The 15896-nt window shown below is 40.8% G+C and overlaps 4 protein-coding genes across 5 annotated transcripts; 2 read left to right on the plus strand and 2 right to left on the minus strand.

Annotated features, from left to right (window-relative positions):
• Positions 1-1020: 1020 nt before the first annotated feature.
• On the plus strand, positions 1021-3819 carry LOC109854721 (DNA-directed RNA polymerase III subunit RPC8). Of its 2 annotated transcripts, XM_020428130.1 has the most exons (6): positions 1021-1136; positions 1238-1453; positions 1534-1717; positions 1804-1944; positions 2044-2171; positions 2305-3819. In XM_020428130.1, exons 2-6 carry the CDS (start codon positions 1343-1345, stop codon positions 2356-2358), a joined length of 618 nt encoding a protein of 205 aa, XP_020283719.1. In that variant the 5' UTR covers positions 1021-1136; positions 1238-1342; the 3' UTR covers positions 2359-3819. The 2 variants fall into 2 exon arrangements, with proteins under 2 accessions (XP_020283719.1, XP_020283718.1); XM_020428129.1 differs by having other exon boundaries at positions 1021-1453.
• A 616-nt stretch (positions 3820-4435) lies between these two features.
• LOC109854720 (F-box/LRR-repeat protein 16) lies at positions 4436-10865 on the minus strand. The gene is made up of 7 exons (XM_020428128.1): positions 10500-10865; positions 8258-8622; positions 7803-8096; positions 7080-7371; positions 6092-6287; positions 5496-5644; positions 4436-5355 (listed from the first exon to the last, which is right to left on the minus strand). The coding sequence occupies exons 1-7, from the start codon at positions 10594-10596 to the stop codon at positions 5207-5209; spliced, it is 1542 nt and encodes a 513-aa protein (XP_020283717.1). The 5' UTR covers positions 10597-10865; the 3' UTR covers positions 4436-5206.
• Positions 10866-12288: 1423 nt separating this feature from the next.
• Positions 12289-14334, minus strand: LOC109854727 (actin-related protein 2/3 complex subunit 1A). The gene is made up of 6 exons (XM_020428139.1): positions 13907-14334; positions 13562-13822; positions 13184-13471; positions 12899-13077; positions 12542-12811; positions 12289-12429 (listed from the first exon to the last, which is right to left on the minus strand). The coding sequence occupies exons 1-6, from the start codon at positions 13971-13973 to the stop codon at positions 12391-12393; spliced, it is 1104 nt and encodes a 367-aa protein (XP_020283728.1). The 5' UTR covers positions 13974-14334; the 3' UTR covers positions 12289-12390.
• Positions 14335-14541: 207 nt separating this feature from the next.
• On the plus strand, positions 14542-15738 carry LOC109854728. The gene is made up of 4 exons (XM_020428140.1): positions 14542-14829; positions 14904-15069; positions 15220-15423; positions 15505-15738. The coding sequence occupies exons 1-4, from the start codon at positions 14646-14648 to the stop codon at positions 15698-15700; spliced, it is 750 nt and encodes a 249-aa protein (XP_020283729.1). The 5' UTR covers positions 14542-14645; the 3' UTR covers positions 15701-15738.
• Positions 15739-15896: the final 158 nt, after the last annotated feature.

The raw sequence follows: 15896 nt of genomic DNA on the forward strand, positions 1-15896 counted from the left end.
TTTAAAACAACTGCCCCTCGCGTAAAATATTTGATAGAGTTTAAAACTTTTCGAAGTAGGTAGGTAAATAGGTATAGGCTGTGTAGGTAGGGATGCGTATCTACAAGCGCTTGTAGAAAATATATTAGGCCGGGTAGGTAGGAAATATGGTAGACCGAATAAGTAGAAAGAAATCAAAATGTCAAATTAGGATCAAGGTTGTTACGCAGCCTTAATCCTAATTAATAAGGCTAGTAACGTTTAAGATATGTCAGATGTCTAAGATAGGTAGGTAGGTAGGTAGGATTATATATACTATGTATATTGTATAATATTGTATTATATTGTATGTTGTATGTAATATATGTAAACTATTGTATTCTAGTGTAATGTATAAAAAATTGTAAAATGAAACTTGAAAATTGAAAACACACTGATAAAGAATTGTAATAAAGCAGATTAATAGATATCCTTTTTGGAATTGCAACTTTTCAGACGTATATATTTGTGTACCGGCAAAACACCTTTGTGTAATATAACATTTCTTTTTGTGTAATTTGTATTTATACGTATATATGTAATTTTTGAAAAAATAAAATAAAATTTATAAAGCAAAAAGCAGCAAATGATGATGCAAAAGGAGATGATACACTCCACGAATTCTGATGCTGCTCGCTAGAATAATATTATTTTCTTCGCTATCACATCTTTTCTTGTATATCACATTTATGTTGTGTGGAAAGTTGCAATGTTTTTTTTTTAATCCTTTTCTGTTCTCCTTTCGTATCTTCTCATCACGAGACCGATCATTTTAAATTTCAAAAGAAATCAAATCCACGCTCTCGAATATACTGACACGCCTGAAGAAGGTGACCATTTGGACGCGTGCACATAGCACAGAATAGAACCGCACGTTGTGGACATAGCGCACCGACATGTCGCTCGTGGACTGGCTGCGTAGTTCCAATGTGTACCACCCGTGGACATGCGCTAGTTTACGGGGCGGAAAAGTGATTACACATTCTTTTATGGACCTGGCCGCTCTCAGGCTTCTCTCTGGCAGAATAGAGTTAAGGACATGTGCGCTCAAAGTGAATGGACCTGTAGCCAGTGTTTTTGCTTTACCTTCTGGGATTTTTTGATGCGCTAAAACTTATGTATATTTATGTTTTGTTTGTAAAGTGTATTAACGCATTCTGCAACGATTTGTCGATATTTGTCCTTTAAGCTGGTTTTTCATTATGCGCACAACTTGCAGGAGGTTATAGCCTACAAACGAAAAACATAAAAGGAGACAAATGGTTCTTCATGAACAAATTTATACAATTTTGCATTTTGACGTGATACGATAATAAATCAAAAAATGTTTGTGCTCGCGGAATTCAAGGACACTGTCAGGATTCAACCCATGAATTTTAAATACAAGTTAAACGACGTCGTTTCCGATGAATTAAATAAGAAGCTAGCCAATAAAGTAAGTAATCAGAAGATGAGTATATTTGATAAAGTAATATAATATATTGATGACGGGTATTTTTTTGTTTATTAAAAAAGGTTTACAAAGATGTGGGGCTTTGTATCACGCTGCACGATATTACAAACATCGAGGAATCGTATATCTTTCCCGGTGACGGGTCCTCACACACCAAAGTTACATTTCGATTTATTGTGTTTCGTCCGTGGATGGAAGAAATATTGATAGGAAAGATTCGTTGCTGTAGCCCCGAAGGTGTACACGGTAATCCATCGATTTTTTTGTGTTTCTTACACATTTTAATTCAAGAACCACGTTTACTTTTTAACATGTCTACTTTTGTATTCTAGTTACTTTAGGTTTTTTCGAAGATATAGTCATACCGCCTCACAAATTGCAACATCCGTCGCGATTCGATCAGATGGAGCAAGCATGGGTGTGGATATACAAGACTGAAGACGGAGAAACGCACGACCTATTTATGGACGCGGGTAATATATTTGAAATAAAGTTTCTTGATGAAATCGGGATGATACATCGGAGTGTTTGCACAATCAGTTTATAAAATTGGGACATTTAATCAATTTCAGGAGAAATTATAAGATTCAGAGTTGTGAAGGAGATCTTCACGGAAACACCTTTACCGTCAGCGCACAACGCACCTCAGGACATGGGAGAGAAACAAGAGACTAGCAATGTTGCACCGTATGTTTTGCACGTGAGTGTACATTAATTTTAATATATTTAATCATTGTGCGTTTCATACGTATAATAATTTTTTAATTACACATGGCGAATTAACACAAGCTACAGCTCTTTCTACAGTTCAGCTGTGATGTTTTTTCTTATAGGGTTCAATTGACGAGTCTGGTCTAGGTTTACTTACCTGGTGGAAAAATGCGTAACTTGTTATTACAGACTCAATGTGTTATTGTTAGGTATATAAGATTTTTAAGTAAATAAATGCACAAAACAAGTTCTGGTCAATAAACTTTTATTTCACAGCGCATTTCATCGTATTGTGGTGTGTTGTCATTAAATGTTGCATTAAATGTGAGCGGTATTTCACAATTATGACTCGATTACCCAGTACAACTTCGCCCGCGTGCAAGTATATATATATATTTATATACATATATATATATATATACACACATATATATACATATATGTATACATATATATATGTATATATATTTACGTTCAATTTTGATTGATAACAGAATTATTAGGTATATAATTTTTACAATATATACAAATGTATTCTGTGTGCTAAACACGCACGTGACAACACGCAAAAATATCTGTGTTACGCGAGATTATCGGATTGCTTTGAGAAAAATTACGTTTAACTTAATTCAATAATAGGAATATTCTCACAGAGACGCTGTTGCAATAATAATAATAATAATAATAGTCGGTGTATCACATATGAGACGCGATGTTGTTGATAAAAACAAAAAACAAGTGACATATATATATATATATATATATTGCACCACATCTCTTTGAAGTTCCGGTCTGTGCGACTGAAAACAATCAAAAACAAATAACATACATATATATTGCACCGCACCTTTTTTGAAAAACAAATCAAATGAAATGTAAGGCGAGTTTTTTCACACATTGTTCCGCGCATTTATGCTGTTTACCCTTGCCTATTGCGCAACTCAAACGTCCGACCGAATCGATTTGCAATACAACGCGTTCGTTGAGGTATAAATTATACAGCACGTTGAAATCTATATTTATTCGAGATACATAACATGGCAATAAAAGGTGTGTGTATATTATAATATGTCGGACATATATCGCGTATATACCGGCGTAACAAATTATTAAAAACGAGAGAGAGAGAGAGAGACACACACACACACAAAATACTTCGTTCTAATTATGACTACATACATTAATACGCATACGTACGTACTTAATCGGAGATAAGTGAATAACCACACAAAGAATACAGCTAGTAAAAGTTTCTTAAAATTTAGGAAAATCGCACATTGATTGCACAGAGATATATGTATGTATAAATATAACATACAAGATGAAACGACGTTGTCGCATTACCATTGTGGGTGCAGGAATAGTGAGCTTCTTGAGTTTTCTTTTTTCTCAAACACGTTTTACAACACGCATTGGCCAAACGGGAGTAACGCGAATGGCGTTGTTAGCTTATTCATGTGTAGGCGCAACGGCCGTTAGACACACGTAGGCGAGCAGAAGTTGTCGGATCTGAATGATTTAATAAAGCAAATGATAGTTCGCCTGACGAGGAAAGGATTTGATTTCTGATTTACACCCGACACACGTTCCAGCTCGCATGTGCTTACACATGAATAGAATCTCGTTGGGTAGTGTGACTTTGGAATGTGTGTGCGTGTGTGTGTATGTGTATGTGATAGCGTGTGTATCGAGAAATGCGTACCAATGATGCTTAATTACTGTTCTATTGTCGGTTCCGCTCATTGACGCGCGCATAGTTCCGTTACTTGCGATTACAGCTTGTCGAGAAAGCTCTCTTTCATCATCGTCGCGCAACGGAAAACACACGCACGCGGAGTGTGTTTCCGCGAGCGTTTCGTGCGATACACTACTCATCAATGGGAATATTTGGCGGAGCAACAAGTCGTAGCAACAATTAAGCACAATCGATACGCTCTTCCAAATTCATTGTTCGATTGCCTCACTCGTGATGATGATACGTTTGTAGACGTATATGCGCGAACCAATTAAAGAATTACGTACAATATAAATTTATCACAGTTCTAACTGTTGAGTCTCTCTTGCCACACACGTCTTTTTTTTTTTTTTTTTTTGTTTGTTTTACATTCGGACTTTCTACATTTAGGAGGCAAAAAGAAGACCGCGCTTTGATCTCTCTCCTCAATTTCCGATACGCGTTTTTTTTTTTATCAATCTGTTCTAATGTACATTTATCACAGTTCTAACTGTTGAGTCTCTCTTGCCACACACGTCTTTTTTTTTTTTTTTTTTGTTTGTTTTACATTCGGACTTTCTACATTTAGGAGGCAAAAAGAAGACCGCGCTTTGATCTCTCTCCTCAATTTCCGATACGCGTTTTTTTTTTTATCAATCTGTTCTAATGTACAATATTTGTGAATTCTCATTTCTGTACAAGAGCGTGTTACACAATTGCGTTTCCTTTTTCTTGGGAGTGTGTGGAGATCTCCTTTCTGCTTCCCACCAACCAGCGGTGTGTAGACACACGCGCGATCGCCGTTTGTACATGCCTCGTGATGTGTTCGCGTGGTTAGAATGAAAAAATACGAACGGAAGTGCATCATGGGACGTTTAGTGTATTAAAAATGTCTACGCGTTTATATATTTGTTTTTTTTTTGTTTTTTTTGTTTTTTTTTTTTGTTTCTTTCCACAGGGCTAGTGACTTTTTCTTTTAGACCACACATTACAAGGAAAACATTGCGTTCTTTCATTAACTTGTTTTGGACGTCAGTTGCTTTCTTATATCTGTAATATACGCGTAATATATATATATATATATATATAGTATATATATATTGTATCTCTCCTTTACACCACCTTTGTCTCTCGCTTGAAATATTGCTTTCTGCGAGGTTTCTACTTCTCGCGGGCGCGATTTTAATACTTTCTGTTTGACACATATACTTACATCTTTTTTTTTTTTTTAATTTAATTTTTCTTTTTGAGTATAAAGAAATTCTATATATTCGCGCTTTATTGTGTCTTCATGGAACATCGTTTTTGTTTTACTCGATGATTAGGCAACGCGGCAGATGTTCACGTAAATAGTCAAACAGTTCTCGCGACGTTCCCGGACAATTGGTTAATTCTAGCTCGTGTAAATGCCGAAGCTGTATCAGACTGGATAAACCACTACTTGTGAGCAACGGGCAACCTGCGGAAAATTACATGTTATTTTATTTAAAAAAAATTAAAAAAGAAAAAAAATAAAAATTACAATATTGCAATCTAGTTATTTGTTCTCGCGTAAAAGAAAAAACAACAGATTCAGATGGTGATGTGTGCACGATTTACCTGCCACAGACAACACCTGCAAAGATCTCATGACGCACAAATGTTGAAGTCCGAAATCCCTAAGTTGCGAACACCATCTCAAGAACAAAGCGCTCAGCGAGACCATCGTGGAGATGTAACCTACACCAATATCGGTGATGTGTACACATCTGAAAGGAGACGAGGATTAAACGATGGAGAGAAGTATGTGACATCATAAATCAGGCCGCGAATGTATCATAAATATAAAAATAGTAGGGCAAGCCTTGCGCAAATTTATTGCCAGAAGACTGTTTGTCGTTTTGCGAACAGTCTTCGTGACTAAATTATGGCTCTAGCGGCACGAGAACGACCTTCTGACACTTTATGACACATATGAGTCAGTCGTTACGTAACGCGAGCTCGGAGGGAATATCTCTAGATACTATATTTATGTTATAGATAACTAAAACACTTAAGGGACGCGCCTTTCAACAATCAGATGATTTACTAATGAAAAGATGTTGGTGATCCTCTTCGTTTCGACTATGCGAAAAATTTTTTGCGGATAACAAATCTGCAAATCTACTTTTTCGAAATGTGTCTCCTTCGAAAATGTGCGCGCAACTTCTTCTTACCGGTCTAGCGTGAGTTCTTCTAAGTTATTCAAATCACAGGCAATACATTCTAAGGCTGCATCTGTAATTCTTGAGCACCAGCTCAGATCTAAGGAACGAAGTCTTGGCAAGTTTTCTGCGATTAATTCAACACCGTCATCCGTTACTTTGCTGCATCCAGAAAGCGATAGCACGGTCAAATTGGGCAAGGAATGTACTAAAACAAAACATCACAGATACATATTAACAGTTTTTTCTAAATATTTATATCTAAATATGAAAAAGAAAAACTGATACACTAACAAAACAAAAAACAAGAAGAAAAACGAAATGTAAAAACTTAATCTTTTATCTATATCTCACATCTGTTGTGCAAAAAAAAAAAAAAAAATAACAATATCGGGTCGTTGTCCGCAAAACGCGTTTGCTTATCTTTCTTATGCAAACGCGTTCCTGCTCATAACATATGAATCTGAACTACCGTTGTGAGAGACAGCGTGAAAGCTAAATAAAGCTGTGTTCCTTAATTCTAAATTTAATCTCAAGCACGTATGGCTTAATTTCGGCCTATCACCGTTACATCTTCGTCACCTTTGTCACTCACGAGATCTCGATCGAAACTTGCAAAAATTGGCAAACGCTCCACGCTCTTCCAATTCCGCGATTTGAGCGCGTTCGTGTGTAATCACAATCTGTCTAAATAAATTATCGTTTCGATTTTCACCAGAGAATCAAATCTCATCTGGGGAGATCAAAAATAGAAAGAAACCAAGAAACTTCTTCTTTGTTTCGAAAATTAAAACCCATTTGTGATAAAAAGTAGATTTTGTTTTTTTTATATTGAATCTCTCTCCCGATATCTCGCGCAACATGTTACGTAACGTACGCTGTATCGAATTCACAATTAGATAGTGAAGAGATTTAAATTTACATGAATTACATCTTCGTTATTGCGATTGTATAAAAAAAAAAAAACAATACGGGCGCGAAAAAAAAAGGCGATTCTTACCAATATTTACTACACCGGTGTTCGTGAGCTCCCAGCAAGATTGCAATTTCAAGATGCTGAGCGCGCTGCTTTGCTTCGCGCTGAAGTAACCGAGCGCGGCGTCGGTAACGTGATAAGCTTGCAGGGAAAATTCATAGAGGCTCGGCAATAGCTGCGCCACGGCGCCTACAGCCTCGTCGGCGACGTTTATGCAATCTGACAGGGACAACGACACTATTCTGGGGGTGAGACATGCCCACAGGCCGGCTTCCGTTATCTCATTGCAGCCGGCCAATTCAAGCTCGTACAAAGCCTAAAAATAATGGCAAATTGTTAAGTTGATTTCGCATAGTGCCGCTCTCTCGACGCGACGAAGACCGGGAGAGAATCCCGTTAACAAGCTCTCTCTATCTCGCGCGCTCTCTTTCTAGCTATATCGAGTTTCAGCCGTAAATTATATTCAGCGACTTCCGTCTGTGCAAAACAGCCACTCTCGAATACATAAAAGCCGATCGATAGAAAGATAATATTTATATCTGTGTACTTTTTTTTTTTATATCAATCTTTCATATATTTCTGTTTCGTTTTATCTCCAGAAAAAATGCGATTGTTTCTCATTTCTCAAAAATTGTTGTATTTAAAAATAAAACAAAAAAAAATAAAATGTAGAAATAAACATCTCGAGTTTATTTCGAGATCTTGAAAACAGCAGCGTATAGCATATACAAAGCATAACGAATTCACCTGCAAATGATCCAAAAGAGCCTCAAGGCCTCGGTCCGTTACCGCGCAACACCGCAGTGACAAAGAATGCACATATCGCTGTGCCAGCGGAAAACCGCGAGTTAGTTCCGGAATATCTTCGTCGGTAGCGCCCAGGAGAACCAATGAGTCGAAGCCTCTTCTCACCAGAGAGGCGTAGAGCCGGGTGCGCGAGCTCGGTTGCATGGCGCGAGCCTCGCGACATCGCACCACCGGAACCAATCCCGTCCAAAGACGCGGTCTGGCGTACAGAATGTCTCTCCATCTCGTGCAAACCTGCGTGCAACGATAAACACACGGATGCGGTTAAAGTGCACGCGCGCGCAAACACACACAGAAAGCTGCGGAAAGCTGCGACGAGAGATTTACAACAAAAACGAAGTTTTGATGTATGAACAATTGCAAATAATTTAATCCCGATTGATTTTCTCTACTACCTGTGCCAGGATTCTTCTTTCCGTCGCGTTGAAGTAAAGAAAAAATCGTCCGAGAAAATTGTCGTCCTGCATCAGTTGTTCCCATGTGGCCGGCGGCACGTAACCGCCCGTACCCCCGCTGGCCAGGGGCACGGCCATTTTCATTCTGTTTCTGGGTATCCTGCCTCTGCTCGGGGTGACATTGTTCATACGTTCCTTATTGTTGCCCGCGGTCGCATTGTTGATGGTTTGCGCGGCGCTACGGCTTGGTTTCTCGGGTGTCGTGTTCGCGTTGTTTGCGCTCTGCAAATTCATGTAAGCGACGCTACCACTGCCGCCGCAGAAGACATTCGTCACGCGTTCCATGACGCTGGTCTTTCCGCCCCCTAAAATATATATTCAAGGCCAATTTCAATACACAATTGGAGAGAGAGAGAGAGAGGGAGAGAGAAAGAGAGAGAGAGAGAAGTTGTAAGAAGGATAATTTTTCTCTGGAAAATTCTTTTCAAAAAATTCATTTTACATAATTCTTCGCCGCATTAGGGAAATCTCCGGGGGAGTGATAGATTAATTCTAAAACTTCTCTCGGGGGCATTCTCGTTTTATTTCCGAGCAAAATGTCCTATTTGGCTCGCGCGGTGCACCGCTATTTCCCGTTTGCCATTTATCTAAGCATAAATTACTTTTTATTCTTAGTAACCGCGATAGAATCTCTCGTTGCGAGTCACGCGTGTGCGTTAAACCGCGTGTGAGATTTTCGAGTGCATTTTTTTTTTTTTTTTTACATTCGCGCGACATCACGCGCGAAACTTATGTAACGCCGCACGTCTTTCGGAAACAGCGAGGATCCTATAATCGCTCGTTTCGTGTGTGTATGAGTGATTTTTGCAAGATATCTTAGCGACAGCAAAGACGTTTCGTACGAAGAGAGAGAGAGAGAGAGAGAATATTTCGTCTAGAATCAACTTTGTCTCTCCTATTTAGGCTAATTGCAATTCCGCGGATCCCCGCTTGGCGACTGCGATTGGCGTCTATCCAAGCATGGAGATTTCCTATTTGCGCATTGAAACGCGGTCTCTCGGACACCAGCCGAGTGTCTCTTCGTGAATAACCGAAAATGGCGATCCGATCGGCATCTCTGGACGTTACAAAGGAAGAGACCAAATCGAATCCGTACGACCGGTTTCGAGCGGTCCTCAAAAAAAAAAAAAAAAAGGAACCCATGAGTACCCCCGCACATTTTTATCGGCTTTTGTTTACTCATAGAAGAGCATGAATGGAGAACGGGGAGGAGGGAGGGTTACCTTTTTCTCTAGAAGTAGTCGTAACTGTGCGATACGTTTCTACCGATCGCGCAGTTGCGACTACTGACGATATTAGACACTACCTGGCCGAGCAGGTACGGAAAAAGGGGGTAAAAGCAGGTACATTGGCTTGTGTTATATTCGAGCCGGCGCGTTGCCACTCTTTTCGCGTGTGCACGGGGGACGCGTGCTATCGATTCCATTGCAGTTAAAATTGCGACAACAAAAATCACGAAAAAAAAAAAAAAAAAAAAATTATGTTCGTTTTAAATAAAACGACGAGGAAAAAGTGTATTATCGCGCGCGCAGGAAAGGACGCGCGAGCGGAGTGCCTCCGCTCCGACGCGGAGGAACACGTCCGATATCAGGGACAGATCAAACAAAGGGATATAGGGGGCGATGAGAAAGAGAGGAGGGAAGAGAGGGCGACAGGTAAATAGAGGAGACAAAGCTCTCACGAGGAAATCAATCCTTTATCGTGATTACGTAACAACGAAGATCGAAGTCCCGAGGGGGGCTCGGAGCTTGCGAGCGAGAAAAAAATCGCGGGGTTGCGGCGTGGTAGACAACCCTTCTCTCTCTCTCTCTCTTTCTTTCTCGTTCGCTTTTATTTTCCGTTGCCGTTCGAGCGGAAGATAAACTTGACACCGATCCGATCTCCCTTTGTCGTATCTGTCCCCGATAGCGCCGTGAGAAAAAAAATCGAAGCCAACGCGAATTTAACGCGGAGCGTGCGACGCGTCGCGTTACGCACGCTACCGCGAGCAGGGGATGACGGAAAGTGGTGCGGGAACTAACGGAGTAAAAAAGCAGAGAGAGAGAGAGAGAGAAAGAGAGAGAACGAGAGAGAGAGAGAGAGAGAGGGTTGATGCGAGGAGGCGAGCGCGGTAATGAGGAATGTGACGGCGAGAAATAAGAAAGAAAAAAAAAAAAAACGAAGAAAATGTTTCACCACCGACCATGATGCTTCGACGTCCGTAATCCCAGGCCATTAATTCGCTTGGTCAGTTCGGCGCTGGCACGCTCGACGACGCCCTGCGCCGATATCGAAGACATGATACCTCGATGGGGTGTTTTCGGCTCTTTCGATCTCGTCCCCGTTCTTGCGGTCGTCGTCGTCGTCGTCGTCGTCGTCGTCGTCGTTGTTGTCGTCGTCGTGGTCGTCGTCGTGGTCGTCAACGTGGTCGTCACACCGCGGCTGTGATTCGTAGTCAAGAGTAGCACGGAACGATCTGCACGGAACGATCACGGGTCCGTGTCATATTCGACGGCCGACGTCGGCCCCGACAACCGTGACGTTCGGACGCCAACAAGCCCTCCGTCGAGTAACGACACCGCGTGCGCCGGCGGCAGCGGCGACGGCGATACTCGGTCGTCGCTTCCCGCACACGCGACCTACTATTTCTCGTAGGGGGTTGACGGCGGCACGAGCGCGCGCGCGATTCACAAGAAAGCTTGATGGATTTCCGATGCGTCGCGTGCAACCCGATCGGTGGAAATACAGAGGAAAAAAGAAACGTCACCCGGGAATCAATAATCGCGGATCGGCTCGGCGATAATAATCCGCCGCGTCTCCGCGGAATATTTCGTCGCACGCTTCGACGTAGGATCGGCGGCTCCGTCCGTTTGCGTTCTGGTTCTTGGCAACGACGACGACGGGAATCCCCCTTTGGGTGTCTTTGCGTTAATCGCTTCGTCGTGTGACTGTGTTTACTTGTCGGCGGCAGGCATGGCAAAAGCGGAGTAGCTCGAGCGCGCTGCCGCAACGGCCACAGCGACACATGGGGGTGGTTTGCGCGAGACTGAATCGATATTCTCCGCTGGTGAACTTGTCCGGCTGCTTGTCCCACCCCCACCCCTGCTTTTGCACTCTCTGGAGAGCCTTTCTCCAGGCAGACTCGCGCCTGTCGACGGATGAACCGTTCGACAGAAACGCGTGTCAGGTCGCGTGTTTTCGAGCCGCATTTTTTATTTATTTATTTATTTTTTTTTGTATACCTGACGTTCTGAAAATCGGAAGGACGAGTGAGAGATCACACACACACACACACAAAAAGAAATAAAAAATCGAGAAATGAAATAAAAATGTTTTAATGGCGATGTAACACTGACATATATTTTTACATGAAAATAAAGATTGAAGTAACATTTTTACATAAAGTTAATAAATAAATACTTCTTCTTCTTTTAATGAATACGGAAAATTCAAAAGTATTAAAAATTGTATTAACAATGTGAAATGTCACGAGTTTTTTTTTTTTTTCTACTTTCTGTGCATCATCGAGAAAATCAGTGTCGGTAAAGTAGTCCCACTGCACCGCATATGCATAAAAGTTTTCTACTTTACGTATATATAGGGAATGTGAATGTATTTTTCAATATTAATTTATTATTGTACTCGTGACGCGAAGTATATTCTGCTAAACGATAAAAGAAATTCTGTATCTTACCATGTTATAATTGCGTTTACTCAAATTTTAGTTTAAAAGAATTTTACGGGTTCACACACACACAGATAGGCAGGCGCGCGCTGTTCAGTGGTCCGGACTTCGACGACATCTTGTATCCGTTGATGACGTTCGTGAGTGACGTCAGTGGTTAATGTTTCCTTCTTGCGAGAGAATGCACTATCGGATATAAAATTTTTCCCACGTGGAACGGCAAAAAAAAAAAAAAAAAAGAAAGAAAGACTTTCCTTCGCGAGGGCAATCGCGCGTCGTGACGCGCGAGAGAACTCAACAAGGCGACTGATCAATAAGAAATTTGTATAGCATTTTTATTTTAACATTTATACATCGTTGTATTGGATGTAATATCTCTGATCTTCGCAATATAAAAAAAGTTTCATGCTTACGCTATCTTGAGACCAGCAATGGAATTCTCTAAAAGCTTGATGAGGGAAAAGAAAAAAAAAAAAGAACGAGATCGATTAGAATTTACAAACTTTTGTCAAGTTGACATCACAAATAGAACTTCGCGCGCGTGTGCGCGCGAATCTTACCTTTAAGTCCCAAACTACAAGTTGTCCATCTAAACTGCTTGTGCTAAATTCATGATCGGATACCCGACGTACGCAGTTGATCGTATTTTGATGCACACTGTCCAATGCGTTATCGTTCGTCTCGTTCCTCGCTTGCCGGTCCAGCGACTGAAACTTTCGCATTGCGGACAATCCAGCAATCTCCTTTTTCTGCGTGTTGTCCAGCTTGGACACAAAATATATTTGTCCGTTATCGTCAACGGAATATAACATCGGCATACAGCTATGCCCCTATAATATGGACGGAAAAATTATCACCGATCAGTACGGGAAACAATCCTCTATCACGGAGGATCTTAAAGACTCGTGGTTGTTTACCGCAGCAACAATGTTATTAGATCCTATCCAAACGCAACTTAAAAACGGTAAATGCTCTGTATACAATCTCACGACTGCGTTTCCTTTAGTAGCATCAGCGACACATATAGACGAATTGTGCGCCACCCAACAGATTTTATTGCCACACGGACTGAACGCTACCGAATGTATCCAGCCACCTATACACGTAGAAAAAAGTGATTTAAAAGTGATTTATCCATAAGAAACGACGCTTCTATTTGTATTTTTTTTAGAAAATTACAACAAAAAATAGAAAGGTCTCACCTCCATTGGGTGTATTAGGAAACTCAGCCAATGTTCCTAAGGAACTACTCTGTCCCCAAGGACTGTTCCCAGGACCTTCCTCCATATCACTGATAAATGCACTGAAAACACGGACCTTGTAGTCCGTAGATCCCGCAGCCAGGACCTTGTTATCCGGATGCCAATCCACAGTGGTCACTGTGGACCTCAATGGACGCTTTATGTGTTTACATAACCACCAATTATTCTCTGACGCAAAGTAACAAATAGCTATAACTCGTCCACCGGAGCCCACAGCAAATTTGTTTTCTGCAAAGATGATCGTTGTAAATACAAAAAAAAAAAAAAAAAAAAAAAAAACAGAAAGTATATTACAAAATTTCTTAAATCTTCAAATACCTAGAGGAGACCACTTTACGCATGTAGCAGCCCGATTTATTCGCAGTAGAACCCACGCGGGATCCCACTTGCCATCTTCCTTCTGAGTCCACACGTACGCGTTCTTGTCCGCGGAACAGGTGACTATGCGATTGGTCTTTGGCGCCCAGTCAATTCCCATAACGGTCATGTGATGTTCCTCCAGGGTTTCCAGCAGCTTCCAGCCGGACGAAGTGCGCTTGTGCACCTGTATCTCATTGTTATTGGGACAAATGGCAACCTCTGCGAAAATAAATCAATTTAGCGCAACTGAACAATTCGATAACGCGTAAAAAGAGACGAGGGGGAGCGACTTTTTTTTCACACCTGTTCTATCTCTGTTCCACGCGTGACAACTGATGGCTTCGACACCGAAGTTATGGGCCTCCGTCATTTCGTGCTCGCTGCTTGCGGAAGGTAACGCCTCAGGACGGTCGCGCGCAAAAACTATATAACACAAGCGAAACGACGAGAGAATATGCCGTGGGGGGCCAGCGGCTCAGTGAATCAGCGGACAGTGTTGGTTGCGCTCGACGGGCGCGGTCGCCGATGTCGACTTGACTTGATTCCGGGCGTATCGGGCGATCGTGTGGGCACCGTGTATCACTCGCGGAAATTCGCGGACTCTGGTCAGTCTACACGAATTTCCCCGGCCTATACTGACGGTCGCAAAACACGCCCCTCTGCACACCGGAATTGACAGTTCATCCGTAGATAGCGGGTTATCTATCCGCTTTTCGAGGTTATGTTGTCCCGGGTGTATGTACTCCACTGTAGACGGGTCACCAACTGACAGTAACATAACCTTAAGAGAAAGTAAAAGGAGAAGAGAAGTGTACCCGATGGTGGGGTGGCAGCACGAGAAGAGAATTTTACTCAACGGAGTCGGTTTCCCGTTCGCTCAAGCTAGTGATTTGAGTCAAGCGGAATTTTGCTTTTCGTCGTTTTCCGTTATACGTTACTTCTCTCTCCATTGGGATGCACCCTAACGATCGCGAATGTTTACGCGCCGAATGTAAATAGAAGTTTTTTGTTTTTGTATAGAATTCGTTAATTAACAACAACAATGGGATCGGAGTGGGACGAGTTGCAAGAATCTGTGAAGAGTCTAAATGTGACGCTAAACGAATTTCCGATCGGTGCAATTTCGCTGGACGATTTCACCCCCATCGAGGAGAAGATACGAGCAACCAGGGAATCGTTGATGCGTTTGAACGCTAAATTCTTAATGTACAGAGCGAAGTGTCAACGTACGTCACTTTACAGGTTGTAATGCCGCACGAATTTGTTGTTCATTCTTTTGAGAGTTTAATATTAATTATAGAGTGTATCGATGGCAGATGGAAGCGGACCACGAGCGAAGCCGGAGGTGTATTGCAAAATGTCATAAGTGATACACTTGTGAATGCTAAGGCTGTTAAATTGTGCCTTCACAGCGCCACTATAGCTTCGATTTTAAACAATAAAGAAGGCAGTATCGAGGATCAAAAGTGAGGAACAAGTTTGTTCTGATGTTCTGTTTAGCTGACATTTTAGATCTTTGTTATATATGTCTTATAACAAGAAGTAATCTTTTCTTCTGAAATACTTTAAACATAATATAAAAGTTGTCTTTGTTTTTTTTTGTTTTTTTTTTCTAGAAAACTTGATGCTCATATGAATAAGTTGTTTACTCTTAATGACACTATTATGGCCACTCACGAGTCCATTAAAGAGGCATCTTTGATACAGTTGAATCTAAAACTGGAATGTCAGAAAGCGCTGTTTGATTACAAAACTTTTCTAAGCAACCAGGAACAGTTACAAAGTGAAATATTGCAGGAAACACATCCTGAGATTGTGAAGTGAGTAAACTCACACAAATGTGTCAACATTTATTTTCTGTCTCTTATTGATTCTAATATTGATCAAATACTTATTTCCAGGAATAAACGTAAAATGGAAAAAACTATATGGAAGATAAATGTAATGAAGAAATTAATTCGAAATTTTATATCAGCATCAGGTTACATGATAGCAAAGGAGCACATACTCTCAGAAATGTTAGAGAAACATAAAGACTTAATAAGTATTGAATCAGTAGTAAAAATGACACAAAATAAAGATGTGGGAGTAAGATAATAAAAGCAGAAAGAAATAAAAAGGTGAGAGAAAACAAAATAATTTCAAAAAGAGAATACGCAATTTATTTTTTAAAGTGAGATTTTCTCTCTTCTTACTCAGTAAAATCAATTGTGAGATATATTTATATGAAATTTGTACATTTTGACACACATCTTTCAATGATTTTTTATTTTTGTTCTATTTTCCATTGAAA

Source organism: Pseudomyrmex gracilis, unplaced genomic scaffold (genome assembly GCF_002006095.1).
Source record: "Pseudomyrmex gracilis isolate BER0280 unplaced genomic scaffold, ASM200609v1 scaffold_72, whole genome shotgun sequence".
NCBI classification, from domain to species: domain Eukaryota; kingdom Metazoa; phylum Arthropoda; class Insecta; order Hymenoptera; family Formicidae; genus Pseudomyrmex; species Pseudomyrmex gracilis.